Consider the following 26078-nt stretch of genomic DNA (forward strand, 5'->3'; position numbering starts at 1 on the left):
AGGCCCTAGGTAACTCAGTGAGACTCTGCCTGTAAATAAAATACAAAAGAGGCCTAGGGATATGGGCTCAGTGGTCAAGTGCACTGAGTTCAGTCCCAGGTTCTAAAACAACAACAAAATCCAATTGGAACTAGTCAGCGTGGGCCAAGGTGACCTAGAGTTGCCATGACAGTCAGTACTTCAAAGTCTGATGTCACCCTTCTCTCAGTCAACATCCAAAGGTGGACCTGGGCGAAACTTACTGGAAACTTCTCTGGGATCCCCAATGAAACCCAAGTGCATGAAAGGCTCATTTCCCTTCTCCTCTCTGAGAGGAACAATTCTCTCCTTTGAGAGTGTCCCCTTTCCCTTTTGCTATATCCCTTCAGTAAACTCATTCCTGTTACTCTGAGTGACATGTCTGGAATTATTTTGAACTGATCACAAGACTCAGGGTTTGAAGGGGATCTTCGCATTGCCTCAGTGTCTCAGAAGTTCCCAGCTCTGTTAACACTATGACTTCATAATTTTGTAAGATTTTGGAAGCCGTATATGAATTGGGTTTGTTTGAGCCAACATAAGGCTGGGAAGCTGCTTTTCTGGGAACTCCTGTGTGAAATTCCCAAACCCCTGATCATGCTGGTTCTCTGCCTTAACTCAGAGTCTTAATCAAACAACAGCTCCCCAGAGGTGGGCAGAGATGGCCTTGACCTGCTAAGCATAAAACAACCTGTTTACCAGAGGATCCTCTGCTACACTGAAATCTTACACCTACTGAACCCCTTTGGTCTGTACTGCTATAACTAAAGCAAACGCAGGCTATTTCTTTGTTAGAGTCAGACCCTTCTGCTCTGTTCAATCAAAAATCAAAAAAAACCTGATATTTTATATATCCACCCAAAGAAGGAATAAAAATGAGGACATCTAGGTGAACATTTTTAAAGGGCAAAGAGCAAAAGGGAATGAGCTCATGAAACTGAATATTTCACTTCCAGTTTCCTGGAAACCAATGGAAAGGAAAATCACAACACTCTAATTGGTGAATTCTGTCTTCAAAGAGGTGAAAGCTATAAAACAGAATTAAATGGCAATATAAACACATATGGTTTAATTTTATTTTCTCAAATAACATTTCCTTGAACTGAAATATTTCTGTCTCTTACATAGGGAGTAAATTTCATGAAGACAAAATTTGACTTGACAAAGTGATTTGTGAAAAGTTGTTAGGATAGGTAGGAACCTGGCCATATAGCCTCCTCTGATGGGAGCAACGGGAGGAGCCACGCCTAGATAAATTTACTCCCTTTTTTTCTTCTTTCCAGTTTTAGAAAACATCTGGCAACAAAACAGACAGCATTTAGTGATGATGAACATCCCAGTTGCCCCACAGGCCAGCAGGAACCCAATCGCATCCAAAGAGTAGTACTGGAACCAGGAGAGGTCATGGGCAGCCACCCGGAGGTGTTTAGCTCCTTTGTGGCGCATGACAAACTCAATCCAGAAGACAGCTCGGTCCAGAGGCTTCATTGGCTGATCATGCTGAATGCTTGATAACTTCATAGCATTCTCTTTATATCTAAAGGTGAAACAGAAAAGGATCAACATTGAAATAAGTTAATCTGTCTAAGCACATGAAGTCAATGAAAGTTTTTCACAAGTGCTATATGGATGATTTCAAATAATTATCAGAGACTTGCCCTGCATATGATTTGTTCTTTCTTTTGTCACTATATAATGTCTGATTTTAACTTATGTTCTGATGTAAAATATTTCAAAAGTGCCCATGGAATTTCAAGAAGGTGAGTCAAATTCTTTTCATCAAAGGAAATAGATATGAACTATTCTGAATCCAATAAGTGAGAGAGAAGGCATATAATTTGCAAGAGATCACCTTGAAGCTTTTAAAGAGGAATCATATCATGGTGTGCAGTGCTTCCTAACTATTCTCTCTGTTTTTCCTCTTCTTTTCTACCCTGTACTGTATTTTCCACTCAGTAGCCAAGTTGGTATTATTAAAACATACACATTTAATTTGAAGTTATCCTGCTCAAAATCTTCATGTCACTTCTCATCATAAGTAGAATAAAATCCAAATCTCTTCTTGTACTCGTAGATTCTGATGGGTTAGACACTGGCCATGATTCCTGATATTATTTTTCCTCACTCATTCTGTCTAGACATATGTGTTTTTTTAATTTTATTTTTATTGACTTTTTTTTAGTTATATGTAACATTAGGACACATTTTAACGTAATCACAAAAGCAAGGAATATAATTTGCTCTAACTTAGCCTCTAGCACTCCTCTCTTCCCATACCCTCCCTCCCCTTGCTTCACTCTCTCTACTCTACTGATCTTTCTGCAGTTTATATATACTTTTTTTAATTAGTGTTTTTTGCGTATAAATAATATTGGGATTCACTGTGATATATCCAAAAATGTACACATGAACTTTAGCCAGATTTTTTTTTACTCTTCTTCCCTTTTCTTGTTCCTGCTTATTTTTCCTCAATCTTCTTTGTTCACTCTATTGATCTTTCCTCCATTTTTATAAAATTCTCTCTTTTTATCCTTTCTTGCACCCCATTATTTTTGATTATTTTGCACATATAAGAGAAAACTTTTGACGTTTTACTTTTTGAGCCTGTCGTATTTCACTTGGCATGATAATCTCCAGTTCTATGTATCTACTGGAAAGTGACATAATTTCATCTTTTAGGACCAATAATCCATTATGTGTATACACTACAATTTCTTTATTCATTCCTCTGTTGAAGGGCACCTACACTGTTTTCATAGCTTGGCTACAGTGAACTGTGCTTCTATAAACATCAATGTAGTTGAATTCCTGTAGTATACTGATTTTAGATCTTTTGAATATATACTGAGAAGTGGGATAAGTAAATCATATTGTGGGTCCATTCCTAGTTTTTAGTGGTTTTGAGCACATGTGTGCTCTCCCTGTTCTCCAGTGTTACCAAATGTGTTCTCCCCTTGGCACCTTCATACTTTTAATCTCGTCTGGCTTTTTCTTGAGTATCCTTTCATGCAACACATAAGTCTTGCTTATATCTCATGGCTAAGGTCTTGGCCATCAAGTCACTCCTCAGAGTTACTTTTCTTGGTCTTATTAGCATAGTAGCCCTAGGGATTTCTTCTATTATTTTATGGTGTTTTAAATGTATTTCCTATTAATATAAAATACATTACATTTTTATAATAAGCCCCAAAGTACAAGAAAAACACACCATATCCTAAGTGATCACCAGGAAATATCACAATTAACTTGCAGGGATGGTGAAGTAAGGACACCAATGTGCCCACTAATTGGATCATGATACAGGATTTGCAGGTCATATGTTCTGCCACTTAGAAGATCCTTAAGAATCCATTAGAAGACTTAAATCTGATAATGAAATACAAACTCAGAAAAGTAACAATATACAAATCGCCACACAAAACAAAATAGCTTTTTAAATATATCAATAGCAAACTCAATGAGAAAGAAACCAGAAGAATATTTTTTAACAATACCTTGAAAGACAAATCACTAGAAATCAAGGTAATAAGGGAAGTGTAAGTTTTCTACAATAAAATTTATAGAATATTGAAGAAAGAAGATACTGGAAGATGGAAAGTCATGAACCAGCAGAAAGAACACTGTTGAAATAGCCATCTGGCTGAAACCAATCTACAGATTTAATAAAATCTGTATCAAAATACCAATGAAATTCTTCACAAAAATAAAATAAAAATTATAAAGTTCATATGGAAGCCCAAAAGATCTCAAATATCCAAAGCAACACTGAACAAAAGGAGAAATGCTGGAATTAACACAATTCCGATTTTAAAATAGACTACAGGGCCATAGTAACACAAATAACATAGTGTGGGATAATAAGAGACACACACCAATGAAATATAATAAAGGCCCAAGAAATAAACCTGTATAGTTGTAGCCATCTGATTTTTGAGAAAGTTGCCAAAAATGCACATTGGAGAAAAGAGAGCCTTTTCTAAATATGGTGCTGGTAAAACTGGATAGCCATATGTAGAAGATTGCAGCTTGATCCCTAAGTCTGACCCTGTACAAGAATGAACACAAAATGGAATTACACATTTCAGTACTAAGTTAAATAAGTAAAAAATCAGAAATACAACATATTGCATGTTTCCCCTCACATGTGTAATATGGCAGGATAGGTGATATAAAAATAATGGGAAGACTACTATACAAGAAGAAAGGGATCAGGGGAGAAGGAAGAGAGATTGTTAGGGTAATGAAAAGTCTTTTAGGACATAATGTAAAACTGATATATTCATATTTAAGTCTGATGTTTTAATCTGTATTTTTTTCCATTTATATATTATTTTATGTCTCTTTTTTCCATTCTTTATTCTCTCAGAGTATTTTTATTATTTATTGTGCTACTATTTTTTCTTGGAAATGTAGTTTTGAACTTTTCCTTTAAGTGATACCTTCCTTAAGCAATAATACTATCATTAAGAGAAATGAGAGTTGAATTGAAGATAGTCATTCTACCTAGAAACTATATACTCCATATAATTTCCTTGTGCAGTATGGAAAAGGTTAATTATTGAAGTTTTGTTTTATCAAATATCATGAAGAAAATTTTATTGTGCTTCTAAGATTATCACAAAGGTAAAACAAAATCAACCTTATGAAATGTTAGAAAGATATTTGCAAATCAAATATCTGATGAGACATGTCCATAAAACATGGAGAAATATTAAAATCAATAATTAAAACATAAATAACCTGGTTAAAAATGAGCAAAGGATTGGAACTGACATTTCTCTCATGAAGGTAAGTGAATGACCAAAAAGCACATAAAATGATGCTCTTTAGCTATCATGGAATGCAAGTCAAGACCACAGTGAGCTACAATCCTATTCATTAGGATGACTACAATAAAAGAAAAGGTGATAATAAATGCTAACAATGATATAGAGAAATTGGAACTCTCTTATATTGCTTGTATGCTATAAAAATTTTTGCAACGACTTTGGAAAATAGTTTGGCCGATCTGAATACATATAAAATGGTTATATGACCTAACAGTTCTATAACTAGAAACTACCAGAAGACATGAATACTTATGTTCATACAAATTGTGCACGTTGTTCATAATAATTAAAATTGGAAACAGAAACCTTTATGAACTGATGAATTGATAAATTACTTTGAATATTTCCAACCACACAATGTTATTCAACAATAAAAAACAATAAAGGCTGACCCTTGGCAAAGCATGATGAAACTAACAGCACTAGTGAAAGCAACCATTGAAAAAGACAATAATTTTTATTATCTTTTTATGTGAAATATTTAGAATAGGATAATCTATAAAAAAATGGATTTTTCCTAGTCTAGGAGGTAATAAGAAATGACTTAAATGCATTGTAACATTTCTTTTGATGGATAAAATTTCCAAAAATTATAATATGTAAGAGTTTTATATCTATTGAAACATCAAATGTATTTGAATTTGAATTCACACTTTTTAATTCAGATATAAATGGTATATTGTGTGTTATACACCATTAAAATCTGTGAAAATATTAGTACTGATGAAATAATTTTTGAGTAATATAATTTATGGTTGCAGAAATTTTAGATATGGATTTAAGATACTGTCATATCTCTATAAGTTTATCATTCTTTTCTTGTGTAGTTCCTGTCATATTTAAAAATTAAATACTAATTGCAAATGGCTATATATGGCAAATATTTTATGTATGTATAGAAATGGTGCAGTAATCATTTTCCTATGTAATCTACAATATCAATGCAATTTTGAAATTCTTATGATATTTGAAGTTGTATACAACTATGAAACAGTAAGGTTAAAGTGATTGAAAATAGATTTAATATGGGTTGAATCTTTAGATTCTTTCAAAATTACCCTCCTCCACAGCCACATCAATGTTTATATCAGCACATTTCCCAATAGCTACTGTGGAACCAACCTAGATGCCCTTCTATATATGAAAGGATAAAAAGTGTGTCATATATACACAATGGAATATTACTCAGCAATAAAAGAGAATAACATCATGACATTTGCAGTTAAATGGATGGAGTTAGAGAAGATAATGCTAAGGGAAGTTTGACAATCAAAAAACCAAATGCTGAATGTTTTCTTTGATATAAGAGGGCTGATTTATTGTGGGATAGGGAGCAAGAGCATGGGCAGAATAGATGAACTCTAGATAGGGCAATGGTTGGAGGGGAAGGGAGGGGGCATGGGGTTATTCATGATGGTGGAATGTGATGATAATTATTATCCAAAGTACAGGTATGAAGACATGAATTGGTGTGAATACACTATGTATACAACCAGAGATATAAAAAGTTGTGATCTATATGTGTAATAAGAATTGTAATGAATTCCGCTGTCATATATAAGTAAATTAATTAATTAAAAAATTACCCTCCTGAAAATGGGCTGCAATTTATACTCATTGATGAGAAGACAATTCTTCTATGAATAGTACCCAATGTCAAAGTTGTTGTACTCACATAGGGTCATTAATGACCATCCTCAAGGCCTTGAGAAGATCTGCACTTGTCAGTGTTCTGTATTCCAATTGAATAGCTGCTCCCTTGGACTTCACATAAGCAATGTTATCAGGTTGATCCGCAAACAAAGGAATGCCCACCATAGGGATCCCATGGTAAATCCCCTCATAAACACCATTGGCTCCACCATGAGTTATAAAAGCTTTTGTTTTTGGATGACCTAGGATAGATTTAATGTCAGAAAAATTATTAATTTAAATATTAGAAAGAAAAGGAGAAATGTGTATTATAAGGCATTAAAGGGATCAGAGTGTATTTTAGGTGACAAATTATTGTAAAAATGACCCTGCATTAATTATTTTTTTCATATCACAGAGGAACAAGCACCTAAGTCCACTAGAGTGCTAACCGAAAACTACATGAAAGAGAGGGTACATAACTTGAGACTTGAATATTGAATACAACATTAATAGGTAGAAAAATAGAATATTTTTTAGTGAAAGAATCAATATGCACTTATGAAAAATAAGGTCATGAAGGACATGTTAGCATATTATCTCATTAAAAAACTGAGTCACTAAGTTTGCTTTGTAGCATGTCAAAAGCAGCAGGGAATAGGATGGTGATGGTACTGAATTCAGAGAAAAGAGAGACTACGCTTCATTACAAAATGTGTTTGCACTTCATAATGAAGATTGTGCATTAATTTCCAGGGAAAATAAAGAGTCACTGTTCATAAAAAAAAAAATCCTGGCTGCCATCTTGAAAGGTATTTGAAACACACCTGCAGGAGAAGAAACGGTAAGTGAAAGACATACAACAGCACAGAGAGACAATCAGGAACTGAGTGATAAATTCTTACAGAGGTAAATGCACAAGAAATAAAGATAACTTGGATTCTGTATATAATGATGGTGTATATTAAAATTGCAGATTTTTGCTTTGTTTTTTTTTTTTTCAAACCATCCCTGGGCCTGGAAAATAATTAAAAAGAAGTTGAACATGGTGTTTGATTTTTTTTTAAGTAACAAGTATTGAATAAAATGTTTCCTGTTGAATTTTTAGCATCCAGATTGATGGTACTCATGCTTTTAGGACTTATCTCAGAGTCTTACCAAGAAGGTCATTCTGGGGGATCCAGTTATATATTCGAGTGTTGGGTCCTAATTTATCTGGCTTCTTGCCTTGATATCTCCAGATGACCTGTTTGGTAAAAAAAGTGTACCTTATTCTATGATTTAAAGTTTAATGTTATAGCATGTTTGCATTCTAAAAATTTAAGAGATCATCTAGTTCACCATTTAACACATAAGGAAATAAGTACAATTTTAAGTAATGAGAATTACGAAAATACAAACTAAAAATCCATAATTATTTGTTTTACGCATTTTATCCTAGATTTCATTTTCCAACTTACTATCATTATGTTTATTTCTTGTGAGTGACATAGGTTAGAGAGGACATATATAGTTTAAGATGCTTATTTCAGTTTGCATTGTTTTTTATACACAAAAGCAAACCAATGCAGTCAGCTACTATTAGAAATAAATGAATACTAACTAAGAATTACATGTACCTTGTTTTAGACTTCAATTTATTAAACACTACCTATAAGAAACCTTTTATTGGTACTTATGGACCTTAACCCACACTTCTATCAATATTGGTGAATTTGGAAATTCTTTAAGTATTAAAAGGAAGAAACCATTTGCAACTTACAAATAATTACATGGATACTGAAATAAAGTTCAAAATATTGAGGTTGCTAAATGTTTTTAAACTGTGTGTTATCATTCAATGATGCAGTGCAAATCTTGGTAGTAGTCTTATATATATCCAAGATATTTTTATGTCTAGGAACAAAATAAGGAGCTGACTCTGGAAATTAAAAGCAATCTTCATGAACTGGAGTATAAATTCTAAGTATAATTTCATATCTTCTAAATGCAATGGGAGCAGCAAAGTAAATTTAGGTCTACAGAAGAAAAAATAATTGGGTGATTAGGAGAAGCCTATATCAGATAGGAAATTACAGAGCAGATGCAAAACACTCAAAGACCACAAGAGTGGTTATGTTAGAAATTGTAATATTAAAGCATTTTATGGAGGTGGGAACTTTTGAATTTCAGCCCATGCCAGGCTTGCTTCTGCTTGACTCTTCCTTATACTCTCTTCTTTCTTCTTAAAAGGTATTAGTCTGATTTTTTAGAAGCAAAGTCCTTTGGGGTACATTTTATAATGCACTGGGTCCACTTCAAAGGCAGAACTAATCTCTACACTTTCTCTAATTGTCAGACATTGTCAGGATCTTGTCCACTAGTGCAAGCTGTTTTTTTCTTTATCTATAAATACATGTGACTGAGTGGGAATTTGGCCCAATAGTTTGGGTAACCTTTCTCCTAAAAACTCCAGGAACAGTTTCTTAAGTAAATTTATACTTTTTTTAATGGGGAGGGGACGTATTTTGGGCTTACAGTTTCAGAAATTCAGTCCATATTTAGCAGAGTCCATTTTTCTTGGCCAAAGATGAAGTAGAATATTATGGCAAGAATGCTATTCTTAAGTGAGGGTAACCAAGGAATAAGGGATTGCATGGGATAACTAAAATCATGATAAAATTCAGCCTTCTTCAATACCTGCTTAGCATTATTGTGGTGGTCCAGTTATGAGTTAACTTTTTATAGCTTTCTGATAACATTTGCTGTGTATACAGTGCCCTCAGGGATCCTTCAAGGAAAAGGAAGAAGTAACAGAGAAGAATGCGGTACCTGTGTAAATGTCTGTGATACCCTTACAATTAAAATATCACAATGGACCTGTAAAATATATTTTTTTATTATCACAATGTTAATATTAACATATTAATATTAAAAACTCTCTACTGTTTAGAATAATCACACATATTTCTGTTTAAAACATGATTTCTGAGATGAACTAGAGAGATCACAATAGGTTATGTTTCACAAAGGATGCTTCATTAAGCAAACCCTTTATAAAGATTAACAGACTTTTTACATATTTGGCCACTAAGAGGGCACTTTTGCTTACCTTTTGTGGAATCTGTGCAAGGGCAAATGCAATTATATTGGCTTTCTCTTCTGGCATGTTAGAAACCATCGACCCCAGAGAAAACACCACAATACCATTTTCTCCAGAACTCTGTACAAATTCTTCCATTTCCTGTGAATAAAACATTTGCTCCATCAAAAAAGATGAAGAGGGAGAGGATACAAGATGTCAGATTAGAGGAAGGCTGCCTTCCTAGTTGCTCCAAGGATCCAAATACAAGCAGTGAGAATACTGCTTCTTAGTGAGGTGGGTGAAAGAAGGATTTCACTAAAATTCAATACTGGACAGTGAGAGTGTCTCAGAAACTCAGAAGTTTGGGTTCATTAAACAAAGAAGACTACATCGATACCAAACTATTTGTTCGAGCAGCTACAGCAGTAGTAATGGTGCTGTCTACCACAGAGAAAGGAAAAATGAAGAGAGAATCACTGCAGACATATTTGGTATGAAAAAACCTGAGATCAGAGAAGCAACATGAACTTAGCTGATCCAGAGGCTCCACTGAGCACTTGTGATTGAAAAGTGCTCTTTATTTACTGCCTGGGGAGAGACAAGGTGGATTCATCTTGAGGTGGCCTTGCTCCAGTGTCTGTTACCAGAACTGGGAGATCTGAGCAAACACTGCTGGAATGCCTACTGTGTGGCCTAGAGTGTACCTAGCTAAATGGGAGTGAAACAGGCATAGATAAGATTTTACTCCATAGGATTCAAGTCAGAAAAGCAAAGGGGCAGCACAACTTGTTTTTCTTTTGAGCTGGTGGCTCTTGTGACCAGCTGCAGTGGGTGAGAATCTGAACAGGTACTTAGCAAAATACTAAGGGACTGAGCCTAGGAAAGATGTGAAGGTGAACAGCAGAGCTTGTGGAAATCAGTTCCTCTGTGAAATGAGTAGAATTCTTAGGAGGCTTCTGAGATTCAGACTCCCTACAGAGATAAGCAACTGCCAGGCCCTAGGGGTGTGTTCATCCAATTTCTTCAGAGTATATACCAAATAAAACCCCTGAGGTCTGATTAGACCTAGGTTTCCTCCATCAGAACTCATCTCATAGAACACTGCAGCAACCCCACCCCAGGAGTGCATAGATCTGGTTTGTGCACACAAAGCTCCAACTGACACTTCTTCCCATTTGAACCTACATCATACCAGTAAGAAGGGAAGCTGAGAATTATTTCAAACACCTTCAGACTTAGGCCATTCCAAGTAGTAGCTCAGGGAGAAACACAAAAAGAGGAAGGGGATAACAAAATCCAACCTTTGCTTTTATTCTCAGTATATAGGTAAAAAAGAAATGGAATGAAAAACAGTTGAGTATAGTCAGTAACCATCCATTCTGACAATTTTGGCCACCTAAGTAGAAATGATTCCTTCATTTATCATTAAAAATATTTTTAGTTTTTCTTATTCTTTCTGTGTGTTTGTGTATTCTTCCATTACTGATCAGTTTTTGGACATATATTCATATACATTTCTTTCTTTTTTTCAGCTTTAGCATTTTTTTAAATGAAGCTATTTTTCCTTGCATTGTCTTTTGAAAGTTAGAGTTTTTTGGTCTGTATATATTTGTTTTGTTTTGTATTGTTTTAATTGTTTGCTTCTGTATCTCTCTTTTATTCTCCTGGTTATAGCAAAAGTCTATTCTCTATTTTTCTCTCCATTTATTTGTTTCTCCTATTTTCTCCTCCATCCTTACAACTATCACCTGCTCTCTCTTCTGCATTCTCTCTCTTCACTGTTTAAAATTTCAAACTTTTTTCCCTATCTTCTTATCTCACATTATTTTCTCTTACTCACTGTATTTTTGCCATCTTTAAACTAATTGGTTTATATAACTCTTGATCCCACCATTAATGTTGTTGCAATTATTACTTCTGTGGATGACATAGTTGACACCTGTTTCTTGTTTTAATGTCAGATTTAGTTTATATTTATGCACTGCTTCATTGTTGGCATTTGCTGACCAACTTTTTCTGTTTTTTGTAGCAATTTACATTTTAGCAGTCATAATAGAATCCAGATATTTATTTTAATGCTGTATATTATTTATATCCGATGTTGTTGTTCTTTATTTCCCCTTATTCTGTGAGTATCTGGAAATCTACAGTGACACTACAGGTTCACATGGTAGAGAAGTCCACTGCTGAAATAAATTCAACCAAAATATAGTTTATCTTGCTCCACATGAAAATTAATGGCATTCAATCACTAACTATACTTTAATAGAGAATAGTAGAGATGAACCTCAAACTAATGATTAGGCCTCAAATAGAAACAGCTGAGGATGAGTTCATGGTTTCCACCTATGGAAATCCACTGCACTGGAATTATGGAATTAATTCAAAGGCTGTGAATACCATACTTATAAGGAGTCTTAATCCAGATCACTCCAGGACACTTTGGAAAGTAAATACTATGCCTTTAAAAAGTAGAAGAGGGCTGGTTTTGTGACTCAGTGATAGAATGCTTGCCTAGCACACATGAGGCACTGGGTTTAATTCATACTACCAATAAAAAAAACTAAATAAAATAAAGTTATTGTGTCCATCTGAAACTAATTTTTTTAAAAGCATGGAAGAGAAATCCCTCCTAACATATGCATAAAATCCAACAAAGAGTATAAGAATTATATAAAAATAAGGTACCATGGAATCACTTAATAGTTCCTAATTTTCCAAAACTGATGCCAAAGATATTGATTTTTTTTTAAAAATCAGGTAAACAATTCAAAAAGTAAATTATTATAAAATATAATCAATGAAATTATCATATTTTAAAATGATCAATGAATTATAAAAATGATCAATGAATTCCAAGAGAACATAGAAAAACAATTGAATGAATTAAAAAAATCATTACAGAATATAAATGAAAAATTAAACAAGATATAAATATTTAAAAAGAACCAAACATAAATCTTGAAAGTCAAAGATAAAATAAATCAAATAAAAGGTCATTTTAAAATCTTTATAGTACAGTAGACAATACTGAAAACAGAACATCAAATATAAAAGAAAAAGTGGCCAGCTTTGAATATTTAGACAGTACTAACGTAAATAAAATAAGCAACCATAATGGTAATAATTATTTAACGAAAGAGTCCATATAGAAGAAATAAAAAACCCCCTGAAGTTCAAAAATGAACAAATCTTATTGGAAGAGTAGCTAAGCAAATGAGAAATAGGACCACATTAAACATAAATGAATCAAAATGACAGGAATTAATAAACATCTCTTTGTAATGCCATTGAATATAAATCATCTCAATTCTTTAATTAATATATACATATATAATCTGGGAGAATGGATCATAAAACAAGACCCCATGATATGTTGCTCATAAAAGACACACCTTACAAGTAAAGACAGCCATAGCTGAATGCAACAAGATAAAAATTGATACATAATACAAATGGAATCAGAAAATAAGCAAGATTATCTACTTTTATATCTGAAAAACAGACTTCGAACCAAAATTAATCAGAAGAGACAAAGGTGGTCCCTTCATACTGGTAAAATAAATAATCCTACAAGAAGATATAACAATTATAAATATTTAAGTCATAAACATGGATCCAAATAATTACATAAGAGACACTAGTCAAATTGAAATGTCAGATAGACCCGAATAAAATAATTCTTGGTAATTTCAACACAATTCTCTCATCTTTTGTTAGGTCATCCAGATATAGAATCAATAAGACATCTTTGGACCTGAAAAATATTATAAGTCAAATGAACTTATGGATATCTATAGAACATTTCATTCAACAGCATCTGAATACACTTTCTTCTCAGCATCTCAAGAAAACCTTCTCCAAAATAGACAATATTTAAGGCCACAAAACAACTCTCATCAAATAAAAAACAAGTGGTATTACTTATTATATTCTACCAGAACATAATTGGATGAAATTAGAAATCAACATGACAGAACCATACAAAATCTATATGAACATATGGAGATTGGACAATCTCTATCGTATAAAAATGGATTATAGAAAAAATTAAGGGAGAAATTTAAAAATTCTTAAACTCAAATGAGAATAGTAATACAACCTCTGGGGCAGAATGAAGGAATTTCTAAGAGAAAAGTTTATAGCTATGAGTTCCTGTATAATAAAATCATAAAGAACCCACATAAAAACCTAATTTTTCATTTCAAGGCTCTTGAAAAAGAAGAACACACCAATTCCAAAACCAGTAGAATAGCAACAAGGAAAGATAAATAAATATAAGTGAGAAAACAGGAAACAAATAATTCAAATTATTAGTTTGTAGATGATATGATCCTATATAGAGAAGAGCCAAATGACTCCACCAAAAGACTGATATTGCTAAAAAAAAAAATTTGACAAAGTAGCTGAGTACAAAATCAACATACAAAAATCAATAGGTTTCTATATACCAACAATGAATCTGTAGAAAAAAAATCACGAGAATTATTTCATTCACAATAGCCTCAAAACAAACAACAAACAAGAACAACAACAACAACAACAACAACAACAAATACCTAGGAATAAATCTAACAAAAGAGTTAAAAGACCTCTAAAATTGAAGATTGAAATTATAGAAGACATAAAATAAGATGAAAAGACCCTCCATGTTCATGGATAGGTAGAATTAATGTTATTAAAATCATCAACTATCCAAAGCAATATACAGGTTCAATGTAATCCTAATGAAAATATCAATGACATTCTTCACAGAACTAGAAAAGATAATCCTAAAATTCATCTGGAAGAAAAAAAGACCCTTAATAGTCAAAGCAATTCTAAACCCAAAAATTAATGCTGGAGGCATCAAAATATCTGATGTCAAATTATACTACAGAGCTATAGTAACAAAAACTGCATGGTACTGACATGAAAACAGACATATTGACCAGTAGTATAGAATGGAAAACACAGAGAAAACCACACACATGCCAAAAACACATTGGAGAAAAGATTGGCTTTTAAATAAATCATGCTGGGAAAACTGCAGAAAAATGAAACTATACTCTTGTCTCTTACCCTGCACAAAAATCAACTCAAAATGGGTCAAAAACCTAGAAATTAGAACCAATACTATACAACTCCTAGGAGAAAATGTAGGGTTAACACTCCAGCATATAGGTACAGGCAATGATTTTCTCAAATAGAACCCCTGAAGGTCAAGAAATAATTCCAAGAGTAGATAAATTGGAAGGCATCAAATTAAAAAGCTTCTGAACAGCAAAGAAAAGATTTAGAATTGTGAAGAAGAGAACTTATGAAATGGAAGAAAATCTTTGCAAAACACCTTCTGGCAAAATATTAATATTTAGAATACATAAAGATTTCCAAAAACTTTACACCAAAAAAATCAAACAACCCAAATAATCAAAGAGAAAATGAATTAAAAAGATGCTTCTCAGAAGAATAAATATAAATAGGCAACAAAAATATAAGCACAAAAAATGTTCAACATCATTAGAGACAAGGGAAATGAAAACTACACTGAGATTTTATCTTTCACCAGTCAGAATAGTAGTCATCGAGAATAAAAAGAATAATAAATGATGGAGAGGATATGGAGAAAAAAATTTTTTACACCATTGGAGGAATTGTAAATGAGTACAACCACTATGGAAATCAGTATGGATAGTTTTCAAAAGAGTAAGCATGTAAATATCATATCACCCAGGTATACCATTTCTCAGTATTTATCCTAAAGAAATAAAGTCATAACAGTGATACATGCATACTCATTTTATAGCAAAACAACTCATAATACACATGGAATAAGCCTAGGTATCTGCCAATATATGACTGAATAAAGAAAATGTAATATATATACACAATGAAGTTTTATTCAGCCAAAATAACAAATAAAATTATGTCATTTTACAAAAAAATGAATGGAATCAGAGTCTATTACATTGAATAAATCAAACTCAGAAAGTCATGGGTTGTATACTTTCTCTCATTTTTGTAAGCTAGAGAGGAAAAATGGAAAAAATGAGGGTTGATCTCATGGAAATCAAAGGGAAATCAGTGGAGAAAGGGACCAATGGGAGAGAGGTGGGAAGGGAAGGGACATTCCTGGGAAGTTTTATTGGTCAAATTATACTGTTATATTGTGTACATGTATAAATATGTAACATCAGATCTCATCATTATGTACAATGAAATGAACCAATAAAAATGTAGGAAAAGCAGAGAAATTATTGGTTTGTAAACTAAGAAGAGAAAAGCATGTATTATTAGAATTTGGGAGTTATGGATATTTTTAAATTGATCCAGTCACTCACTTTTTTTGGAAAGAGATGTGTGTTATGACATAGAAGGCACAATTAAGCTTACTTGTAGAAATAAGTGTGTGTGAGTGTGTGTGTGTGTGTGTGTGTGTGTGTGTGTATGTAAGAAATGACATAGAGCTATTAAATAGTAATTCAAGAGATGATGTTAGAAATTATTATATGTTGACTCAATATATAATTTTATTCATTACTAATGTTAATTTTTTTGTTAAACGCTATAGCTAGTACTTGGTTATAATTCTTATTGTTATAGTACTTCACTTGATTTTATTCCAGGATTTTAATCTGGATGATTTTTTAGTTTGGAATTAATAGTACTTATTTCCGTCCTTGTGAGCCCAGAAGTAAAGTTACCTGTGCATAGGATTTTTGTACAATTTTATGTTTCCTATCTCTATAGTATTTCATTCCTTACTTTATAATTTGTGAGAGTTTCCCAAGTTTTCCTCTATAATAGCTCATAAAAACTGGAGATTAACAAACACTAGCATTCAGAAGATTAATATTATGGTTTGGAATTTCTTTTACATAATTCTAAGAATCCTAATAATCCTATACATGTCCAGAACTATACTAATCCCAAATCAGCATTTTCCCTGCATTGGACTGATACATATACTTGAGTAATCATATCTTTGGGTTATTTATATGTCTCCTCTTTTTCCCTGAAATTTGTAATGATATTGAAGTTGTATGAGAATGAAGTGTGTATCAGTGGCTGTAAAGAACCCTTATTTTTCACCTATTATGAACCATGGAGCTCTTGCACCACAGTGGGACTTCCTCTGGCCATTTAATAGAACAGGCCAACTTGTTGAGTAGCTCATTCACATATAGTGAACATTGCACTACTCCTAGGAACTTGTGACACATCCAGTTATTTTGTGATTCCAGTAACCTAGAGCAACGTGTAGGAATATATCTAATATATTTTCTCCCTGCTCAAAATGTTCTTCATCTCGTATTGTACAAACATTTTCTCACTATTACTGTTTTATAAATATACCCTTTTTTAAAACCAATTAATCCCTGACATAGACAGGTCCCAGTCTTACTGCAACATTATTTTTAAAGGAAAAAACCATTAATCATGCAAAAATTTGGAAGAGCATGAAAAAAGTATGTAATGGTTTAAGAAAATTTGCCAAAATTATTTTTGGTTCATTTAGATACTGTTGGTACAAAATTTGAATTTTTTATTGTGGTCTTTTTTTTCTGTTCATGTAAGTACATGAGTAGATACATGCACATATGTAATGTAAATGGAAGATTAAAATTCTTTTCGGAATCTTTTCTTTTCACAAAAATAATGATATTATTATAATCAGTATTTTGCCTTTTAGTCTCCAACTAAACTTGTGTTATGACTTAATGTAGTTAAGCATTTATTTTTAAAGTAATTGTACTGGGCAAGTTGGTACACACTGGTAATCCCAGCAGGTCAGGAGGTTAAGACAGGAGGATCTCCAGTTCAAAGCCAGCCTCAGCAACAGAGAAGCACTAATCAACTCAATGAGATCCTGTCTCTCAATAAAATGTAAAATAGGGCTGGGGATATGTCTCAGTAGTTGAGTGCACATGAGTTCAATCCATAGTACAAAAAGAGAGATTAAAAATAAACATGTAAGTAAATAAAGTGATTCTGATGGTGTGGTATGTACCAGGATAAGTTTTAAAATCATTACTTAAAGAATGACATCACTTAATGTGTTAATTAATTAATGTAAGACATTTTTTCCAATATGTATTCTATAAGTAACTTCCATGAACACAGATTACATTCATTTGATTTTTTTTGTATAATTACAATTGGTATACTGTGAAACCCAAGGCTATTTGCATTGCTAAGAGTATTGATACATTTGGATCTTTGTCATTTTGACAAATTTCTGTGTTTAAACAATACTGAAATTGTCTGAGAATATAATTATTAATGGAAAAGTAAGTAATTTGGGGGAGCATTACTTTATATAATAAAGATCAAGAAGACAGTGTTTCTAATACTGGCCTGTATTCTAATCTTGTTTATTCTATTAAATAACACCAGCTACTATTATTCCTTATCATGATCACACTGCTATCTACCTTCTCATCCTCCTCCTCCTCTTCTGCTGTCTTTCCCCTTTTATTGACAAGGTCTCTTTCTCCTCCTGTGAATGGGGAAATCTCTCAAGATCAGAGGTTAATGGCTTAAAACTTACAATAACTCTGTCTCAGTTTTTAGTCAGAACTTTCACTAACTTTGGTTTTCTGTTTGTATTGTTTGGAACTTATCACAAATAACAAAATATTTCTATTGAATACGAGGCTTGAGTTAAGATCTCAATATGCTGGTGCCTTTAAGAAGGTAGGGAAAAAGAAATGCTTAAGAGATCACATAACAGTATGGCAAGTAATGTTTTCTTCTAAGCATGCTATTTATTTAAAATGTTTTAGACTCTTCTGTTTCCTCCTATGAAATATTATCCTATTTGCTGACAGAATGATTTTGTAATTGTAAACTAAAGGGCTGTGGTCAAAAACAAATGACAAGAAAGCTTAGGTCATCATTATGTTTGCAGTATATATTTCCCATGTTCATTCTGTCGGGGAGCTGTGCTGTGAGGCTGAGACTTAACTTTTCCAAGGGAGTTTTCCTGAGGTGTTCTCTAAGGTTGGCACATGGCAGAAAGCTCTCTCAAGGTCACATCCCTATCATGGTCTACGCTGTAGTAGTCTGAGTTCTCAGGTGAGTTTGTTCAAATGCTGGAGTGAAGACAAGTAGAGGCCAAACATTCATATCACTGAGAAAAGCAATTACTTTAAAGCTAAAAAGTTGTGAAGAGCTTGAACACTTACAGTATAATTTCAGCAATTCCACTTACTCATTTGATTGCCAAAGCTCACGCATTTACCTTTAAGCAAATTGATGGAATATCTATTCTCTAGGTCTTTGGCTGAAAATACAGTGTTGATTTATCTAGTTTCTAGTTTCTGTTATATATGAAATTTTATCCACTGTGCCTGGCACATATTACCTAATTAATATTATTGGTAATAGAGCTATCATACTATACCTGGGCGGTCTACAGTTACAAGAGAAAATCTATGGTAGTTTGTTTCAGCCATATTGTGAGTTTCTATCTCTCAATTTGAATATAATCCAAATCATGTACACAATAGTGTTTAGGGGAGGCTAAAATGAATTAAATGTAAAATTACCGAAATATTAATATTTCTAAGGGTTAATCCAAACTTTTTGGTATAGTTAGGGTCTTCAAAAGTAGATAACAATGTTCAGTTTTTCAGAAGGAAAAATAGTTTTATAGAAACAAAAAAGGAATAATTACTACAGCGAATATTGCTATGGATCCTATGTTTGTACCAAGGACATTGTGTATCAATATTATCTACTTTTTCCAGGTAACACAATATGAAGTTTGACTATTAATAGATAAATAAGCACAGTCACATGTAAGAACAACCTCATCCATGTTTACATCATTTGTTATCTGCATCTTGCAACAACTTTCTGAGTGGTTCCTCTGCATTGTCTTTCCCTCTAAAATCCTGCTTGGTGACTGCATTTTGAAATTTTTCAAAAAGGAAACTTTATTCACATTTCTCTTATGCTTAACTCTTTTCATTGGCTACCCAAGGTACTTCACAGATATTTTAAACTCCTACTAATTATCTGGCTTTCACTTACCTCTCTAGCAAATCTGCACTTTGCAGACCCTTCTCCTGCTAAACCACTCTTGAAGTTCTTGGGAGTTTCCCTTACTATTGTATGTGCTTTTCCTTTTGTGTCTCCCTCTCTCCCTCAACCCCTTTTCCTATCCTGTGGATTCTTTAGTATTCACCTTCGTTATCGAGGCTTTTAGGATGTTTTTAATGATCTTTGCTGGAGGTTTCATTAGTATTGTATAATTTCCTTATGATAACACACACAAATTTATTATTTGTTACAGTCTTTGTACCCAGACGGAATATAAGATCTGGTTGATGCAGAAACTGTGTCAACTTTATAACTCTCTATATCCAGCACTTATCTCTGGTACATGACAGCCACTTAATAAATATTCTTTGTATTTATTAGAATAAATTATTGATTCTTTATTATTTATTACATAATGAATGACATTTTTTACTGATTATTCTCAAAGGATACCCAATATCCTACTTTCTTCTGTGACAATAATGAAACGGCATTACATGTGATGGCATAGAAATGCCTGTGTCTATAATTGGCAGAACTCTTTATCTTGCTTTTCATATCTCTGAGTTAAACACTCTGAATTAAAAATGCAGAGTCATTTCTACCAAAAATGTTAATCAACAGAACAAAGCAAACAGGAGAAGATTTACCTTAGGGAGGGGTTTGGCAGGTTTACAGTGGAGTCCTCCAACAAAGTCAAAATTTGGTAAGAATGGACGAGGAAATTCTAAATCCCAATAGGTTCGAATGAGCCAAAAATCAGCTTTCCCCATTGTCTCATATATTGTAGTAGGTCTCCCTGAATGAAGAAAGAGAAGAAAAGAAAATGAGAGACATGTACCTTGAATGCTTGATATATTGCCTTGAAATGAGTTGGATTTGTGTAGGCAAGATGTTCAAATGCACTTGTGTATGTGTGTGTTCCTGTGTTTGCATACTACAATGCGTATCTTTTTTAGAGCACATTTTTGCATACTATATTTGAAGCACTTTATATATGTTAATATGTACATAAACTAGTTGTGTGGGTACTTTCTAGTATTTCATTAGTAAATTTACAATCACAATTAGATTTTTAACCTAAGCCTCATTAGAAGTAAAAATGCATTTTATTTTTTCTCTAAAACTACAAAAAAACTTAATTTTTTAGAATTTTTGTGAGATCCATTAACAATCAGGGCTCCCATAACTGTAGACATATCTTTTCTAGGAGTAGTCAGTCAGTTTTTACAATTGAGCAAACCATTCCGTTGGTCTTTGATTCTTCAAGTGAACTGTAAAATGATTTATTGAGTATGCCTGAATTCCTCATATTAAGAGATTTGCCTCATATTAAGAGATTAATAGTATTAACTTTGTAAAAAATATACATTTTTGAAAGTAACAGCCAGAAAGTTTACACAAATATTAAAATAGAGATTGGTTCTCATGCTTAATTTAGTTCATATTGTCTTAAATGGTAAATGCAGTTTAAAAAATATAGACTAATAAGGTGTGGTTTTACTCTACACCAAGGTTTTAGGGCTTAACACATGATTAGTTTGTTTTTATCAAGGAATATGAAATATAAGGTATCACAATGTATAACTTTCTGTGCCAGAGATAGAGACACTGTTAACTGTGAAATAATCTTCACAGCAATGCAAATAAATATATTTTTTAAAAATTTCTAACTGAGGAAACAAAGCTATTCAAAAGTAAACAATTTCCTCCATGGTACATATATATGGTTGTGCTAGTAATACATGTGTATGTTATTGATTTACATGCCTATCATCATTAAAACATTTAGTGAGATTAATAATGAGTGTCCTTAAAGATGAAAAGAATAGTAAAATGCATATGTAATTGCTCAGAGAAATCTTCCATGATTCAATTTGCAGGTTATTATTTCCTGAAACATTTTGAATAAGTAATTGCTACTGGTTTCTAACAGGCCCTATAATATAACTGCCCTTTTTTATTGGTGAAAATATTTGTTCATCTTATATTCTCATTCCATTCTTTTAATTACAGAAAAGTAAGTTCTTCTGATTATATATTCATGCAAGCTCAGGTTCAATGTCACAGGAAATTCAGGTTTCACAGTACTAATCAAAGAAACAGCTTACCTAGAACTTCACTGTAAAACTGATTCCATTTCTTCACATCAAATGTTTGGAACCAAAAATCAAAATAAAGCATATACATTATGTTTTTAATCCGATCCATGAATGTCATTTGAGCACTTAATTCAGACATAATAATGGGCACATAGGAAGGAGGGAATGTAAGTCCCCCACTGTACTTTTCATATGTATAGCCAGGAGTAAAGCGGAGAGTGTATACAAATGGTACTTTAAGTAGCTCAGCCAGCAGCTCACCACAGGGACCAATAGCATCTGCAAGAACCACATCAAATTTTGATTCATGTAGTTTCATCATAAGTTTCTTGTTTAAAACTACATTTCTGCAGAGTTCTTCAATTGTATCAGAATATTCCTTGAAAAATTTTTGCACTAATGAAAAATATTGCCAGAAATCATCTTTTGGAGTATCATAAATCCATTCATGGATCCATTTGGAGAAACGTTCTTCCAAATGTTGTTCACTTGATGGTGCAGGGTAAACTTCAAAATTAATAGCAGATGTTGTGTTGGGATTAATAAGAATGGAAGCTGTTGATGTGAGAACAGTCACCTCATGACCTCTCTGGAGAAGTTCATCCAGGATTGTCTTTATGTTGATCCAATGGCTGTATTCTGTGGGCCACACCAGCACTTTTCCACAGCTTCCAGAGCTAAAGTAACACATCAGTTGTATCAGCAGAAGAACCGAGTTCCATTTAACAGACATATTGGTGCAATGTAATGCTTCTTTACATTAGCAGCTCTTCTTTTCTTCAATTTCTCAGGCTTATATCTCAGGACAAATCAATCCAAAGTTAAAGTATAACTCCTGCACTTCAAAGTACAATTGTACCGGCTGATCATGTTGAACTTAGGAGAACAAACACAAGGTAGAGTACCTCAAGGTTATAAAAGTTTGTATGCCCTAGAAGGGTTCATCTGTCCTGTGGTGCCTCTCTCTCTTTGTTTCTCTCTCTCCCTCTCTCCTTCCAGATGCTGACATGAGCTGAGTGGTTTTTCTTTGCTGGGACTTCCCTCAGGATGTGCTACTTCACCTTAGGCCCAGAGCAATGGAGTTAGCCATCAATGGACTCAGACCTCTGAAACATTAAGCCCCAAATAAACTTTTTCTCCTCTAAGTTGTTCTTAGGAATTTTGGTCACAGTGATGAAAAAGTTGACTGAAATAATCACACCTCTCAATATTGTACAAACCTCAACACAAACATGGGTGGTGACAAGCTATGTTCAAATCACAGGACTCCCCTACTGAAAATATGATTTCAGTGATGCAGACACTTGAATGAGTCTACCTTACTGTTTTTAAGAGTTATTGTTAATATTTTTTTAACAGTAGTGTAAAACATTCTAGTCTAATCTAATGTTACTGTGTTTATTTTTTGTTCTTGGAAGCAGACAATACATAGGAACTGGGGCAGGATTTGTGGCTTAGTTATAGAGCACTTCCCTGACATGTGTGAAGCACTGGGTTCAATCTTCAGCACCACATAAAAATAAATAAAATGAAGTCATCCTGTCCATATACAACTAAAAAATTAAAAAAATAAAATACCTAGGAACTTAACTCATCTTTAGATATTTATCATTATTGTTTTACTAAGCTTTGTGTTGCATTCAAGTTATCTGAAGAATCATTTTATTTTAGTTATTATGTTTTTGAATTTAGGAGTACTAAAAGGAAGTTACAGATGAAACTTTATTGAATTTCTCCCATCTCTGTATTCCTATATAGCTTATCTTAAAATTTGTTGAACTTTTCCAATCATCACCCCTTAAAGCACTCCTTCAATAAGGTTAAGATTTTTATGATCATGGTGATATGCTTTAGAATTTCAATGAAACTGTTCTAAGAGTCCTGTTTAGAATCTAGGAGTATACATGTATAACTACACATTTAAATTATCATATTTCTTAGGTTATTATTTCTATGTGGCAACTTTTGCCCTGATATCCAGTTGATACTTTGGTAGAATGTGCCATGTGTAACTGGGTGAGAGTAGTCTTTCTTCTCACCTTTCTGTGTCCCACAGGGAACACTTATACCACAATCAAAGAGGTTCAGTCAGCAATTCTCCTGTGTAGATCTGGTCAACCTTTTGATCAAATCACCTCACCTTTTAGAAAGCTCCTGGTAAAGACATGTTTTCTTGGGATTCTTTGAAAATTATTCTTATTTCAGATCATCAATACATACCAACTGCTAAATTAGTATCTAAAATAACAGCAGTCCCATATCATTTAATTTAATCTCTGTTGTGTATTAGTCAACTTTGCATTGTTACTCTAATAAAATTCCTGAGATAATGAACTGATAAGGAAGTAAATATTATTTTGTCTCACAGTTTGGGACATTTCACAGTCTGTTGGCACCATTGCTTTGGGCTGATTTTGAAGGGGTACATCAGGGTAGGAGAGTATGGCATAGAATCTGGCTAGGAATTAAAAAAGAGACATAGAGAAAGGAAGAGAAGGGTCTTAGATCCCAGTATTCCTTTCAAGGGCATATGCCAAATGACCTAACTTTCTTCCACTGGGCCTGACAATCTAAAAATTCTATCACCTCCCAGTGGTGCCTTGAGCCAGGGAACAATCCTTTGGGACACATTTAATATTCAAACTATAAACTCTTCTCCCCACAAAAGGAAGAAGAGGTGGAGGAGACAATATTTCACTACTTGTATTTTTAAAACCATATACTTGCTTTTCTTTTCTTCATTGCATTTTATATGCATGATTTGTTCTTTTCTCACTGTATAATAATGAGCAACTTTTGAACATAAAATGTATATTTTCTAATATAGAAAGCTTATATTTAAAACAATTTTTAGAGAAGAGATAAACAAGCTAAAATTTTTCTAAATATTGACCATGCAGACTGTACATTGTCCAGAGCATTTTTCAAAAGTATAATTATTTTCTGTAGGGAGACCATTGTGTGTTATTTTTTTGACTTGAATGGGGCATCAAGGTACTCTGTGTGATTCCAGTAAAATATAGCAGCATTAACTTATGTTCAATCTTTGTCTCACAGGTTTGTGGTCCAAAGCTATCCATGCAGTAGATGATATTACACAAAAAAGGTAGAGTAATACAACCTCAGTTGGTGAACTAATTGCAAACATGGATTTATTCTCATTCTATGATACTCTTATGAAAATAGTACAAGCTCAATTTGAGAAAATTCAGAAAATTGTGGAAAAGTATAAAAAATGAAATAAGATTGACTTTCTACTATTTCATCTAATCTATTATATTTCTTCTTTTTCCTCAGTTTCCAGCTAGACTCATAGTGAGGCTGACTTAGGCAAATTATAACTTCTTGAATAAAATATTTTGTAATAATTCTTTAAGCAGATAAGGTTTTAAGTAATTCAGCAAAGTAAGATGATCACATTATATCCAGTGTTCATTTTATAGACAACTGCCAAAGATAGTATTCTGTACACCTTGATCATTTTTACTATATTATTATGAATATCTTATTAAACCAATGACTATATTTATTTTTAAGATTCTTGATGAATTTTGACAAATGTCTCTGCTTTAATATATTCTGAAGTTATCTAAGAATCTAACAGAAAAACAAGATATTTGGGGGAATAATTTCTTTTTACAAAATTTAGAAGAAAAGCTCACAACTATTGATGCCAATTTAAATGTTTCTATGAATTAATAACAATAGCTGGTAATACTAATTATTGATATTGCATTATTCTTGATCTTATTCCTTATCTTCATTTTCTTCCTACTCTCTAACCACACTCCTGCCCCCTCCATACACACAAACAGCCACTGCCACTTTCTCTTAAAGTGAACAGCAAAATCCTCCAACAATAGAACTATAGAACTAGAAGCAGTTCTCATTGGCCCATGCCAGGAGGTTCTCAAGTTCTACAATATTCTGTTTGATCTTTTATTCACAATGGTGAAAAAGCTTACTAAATACTAACTATTCCTCAATTTGAATGATTTCAATCATGAAATTTTTCTGTGATGTTGAATTACTTGAGGGTTGATTTACCCATTTTTCAACAATTTATATAATTTTTGTATTGCTTTCAGTGTTAAAGGTTATTATAATAGACAATGTGCTGAGTTCTGCAGGAAAGGTGTGATAATTTTTTTTCAGTCATTCCAAATGATTTAGATCCCATACTAGTGTTATGGGTATGAGGAGACAATCAGCTACTGAACAAAGAGAAAAATTAGACAAACTCTTCATAATTACAGGTTATAGATCAGTAACATAATTGCAAACTGTCTACAAAAACTCATTACATTTCATAACATAACTGTAACAAATATAGATAACATTGTGTTCTGTTTGAGGAGAGAGCAAAATTCAGCATTTCTTTCCTGTTCCTGTTCTATATTACCACAA

At 33.0% G+C, this 26078-nt stretch overlaps 1 protein-coding gene across 1 annotated transcript; it reads right to left on the minus strand.

The window, feature by feature from the left end:
• Window positions 1–1275: 1275 nt before the first annotated feature.
• LOC308654102 (UDP-glucuronosyltransferase 2B31-like) lies at window positions 1276–22419 on the minus strand (the record flags this gene model as incomplete). The annotated part of the gene is made up of 6 exons (XM_081303075.1): window positions 21681–22419; window positions 20220–20368; window positions 9571–9702; window positions 7638–7725; window positions 6523–6742; window positions 1276–1555 (listed from the first exon to the last, which is right to left on the minus strand). Exons 1-6 carry the CDS (start codon window positions 22402–22404, stop codon window positions 1276–1278), a joined length of 1593 nt encoding a protein of 530 aa, XP_081159201.1. The 5' UTR covers window positions 22405–22419.
• Window positions 22420–26078: the final 3659 nt, after the last annotated feature.

Source organism: Spermophilus citellus (genome assembly GCF_964194105.1).
Source record: "Spermophilus citellus genome assembly, chromosome: 8".
In the NCBI taxonomy this organism is placed as follows: domain Eukaryota; kingdom Metazoa; phylum Chordata; class Mammalia; order Rodentia; family Sciuridae; genus Spermophilus; species Spermophilus citellus.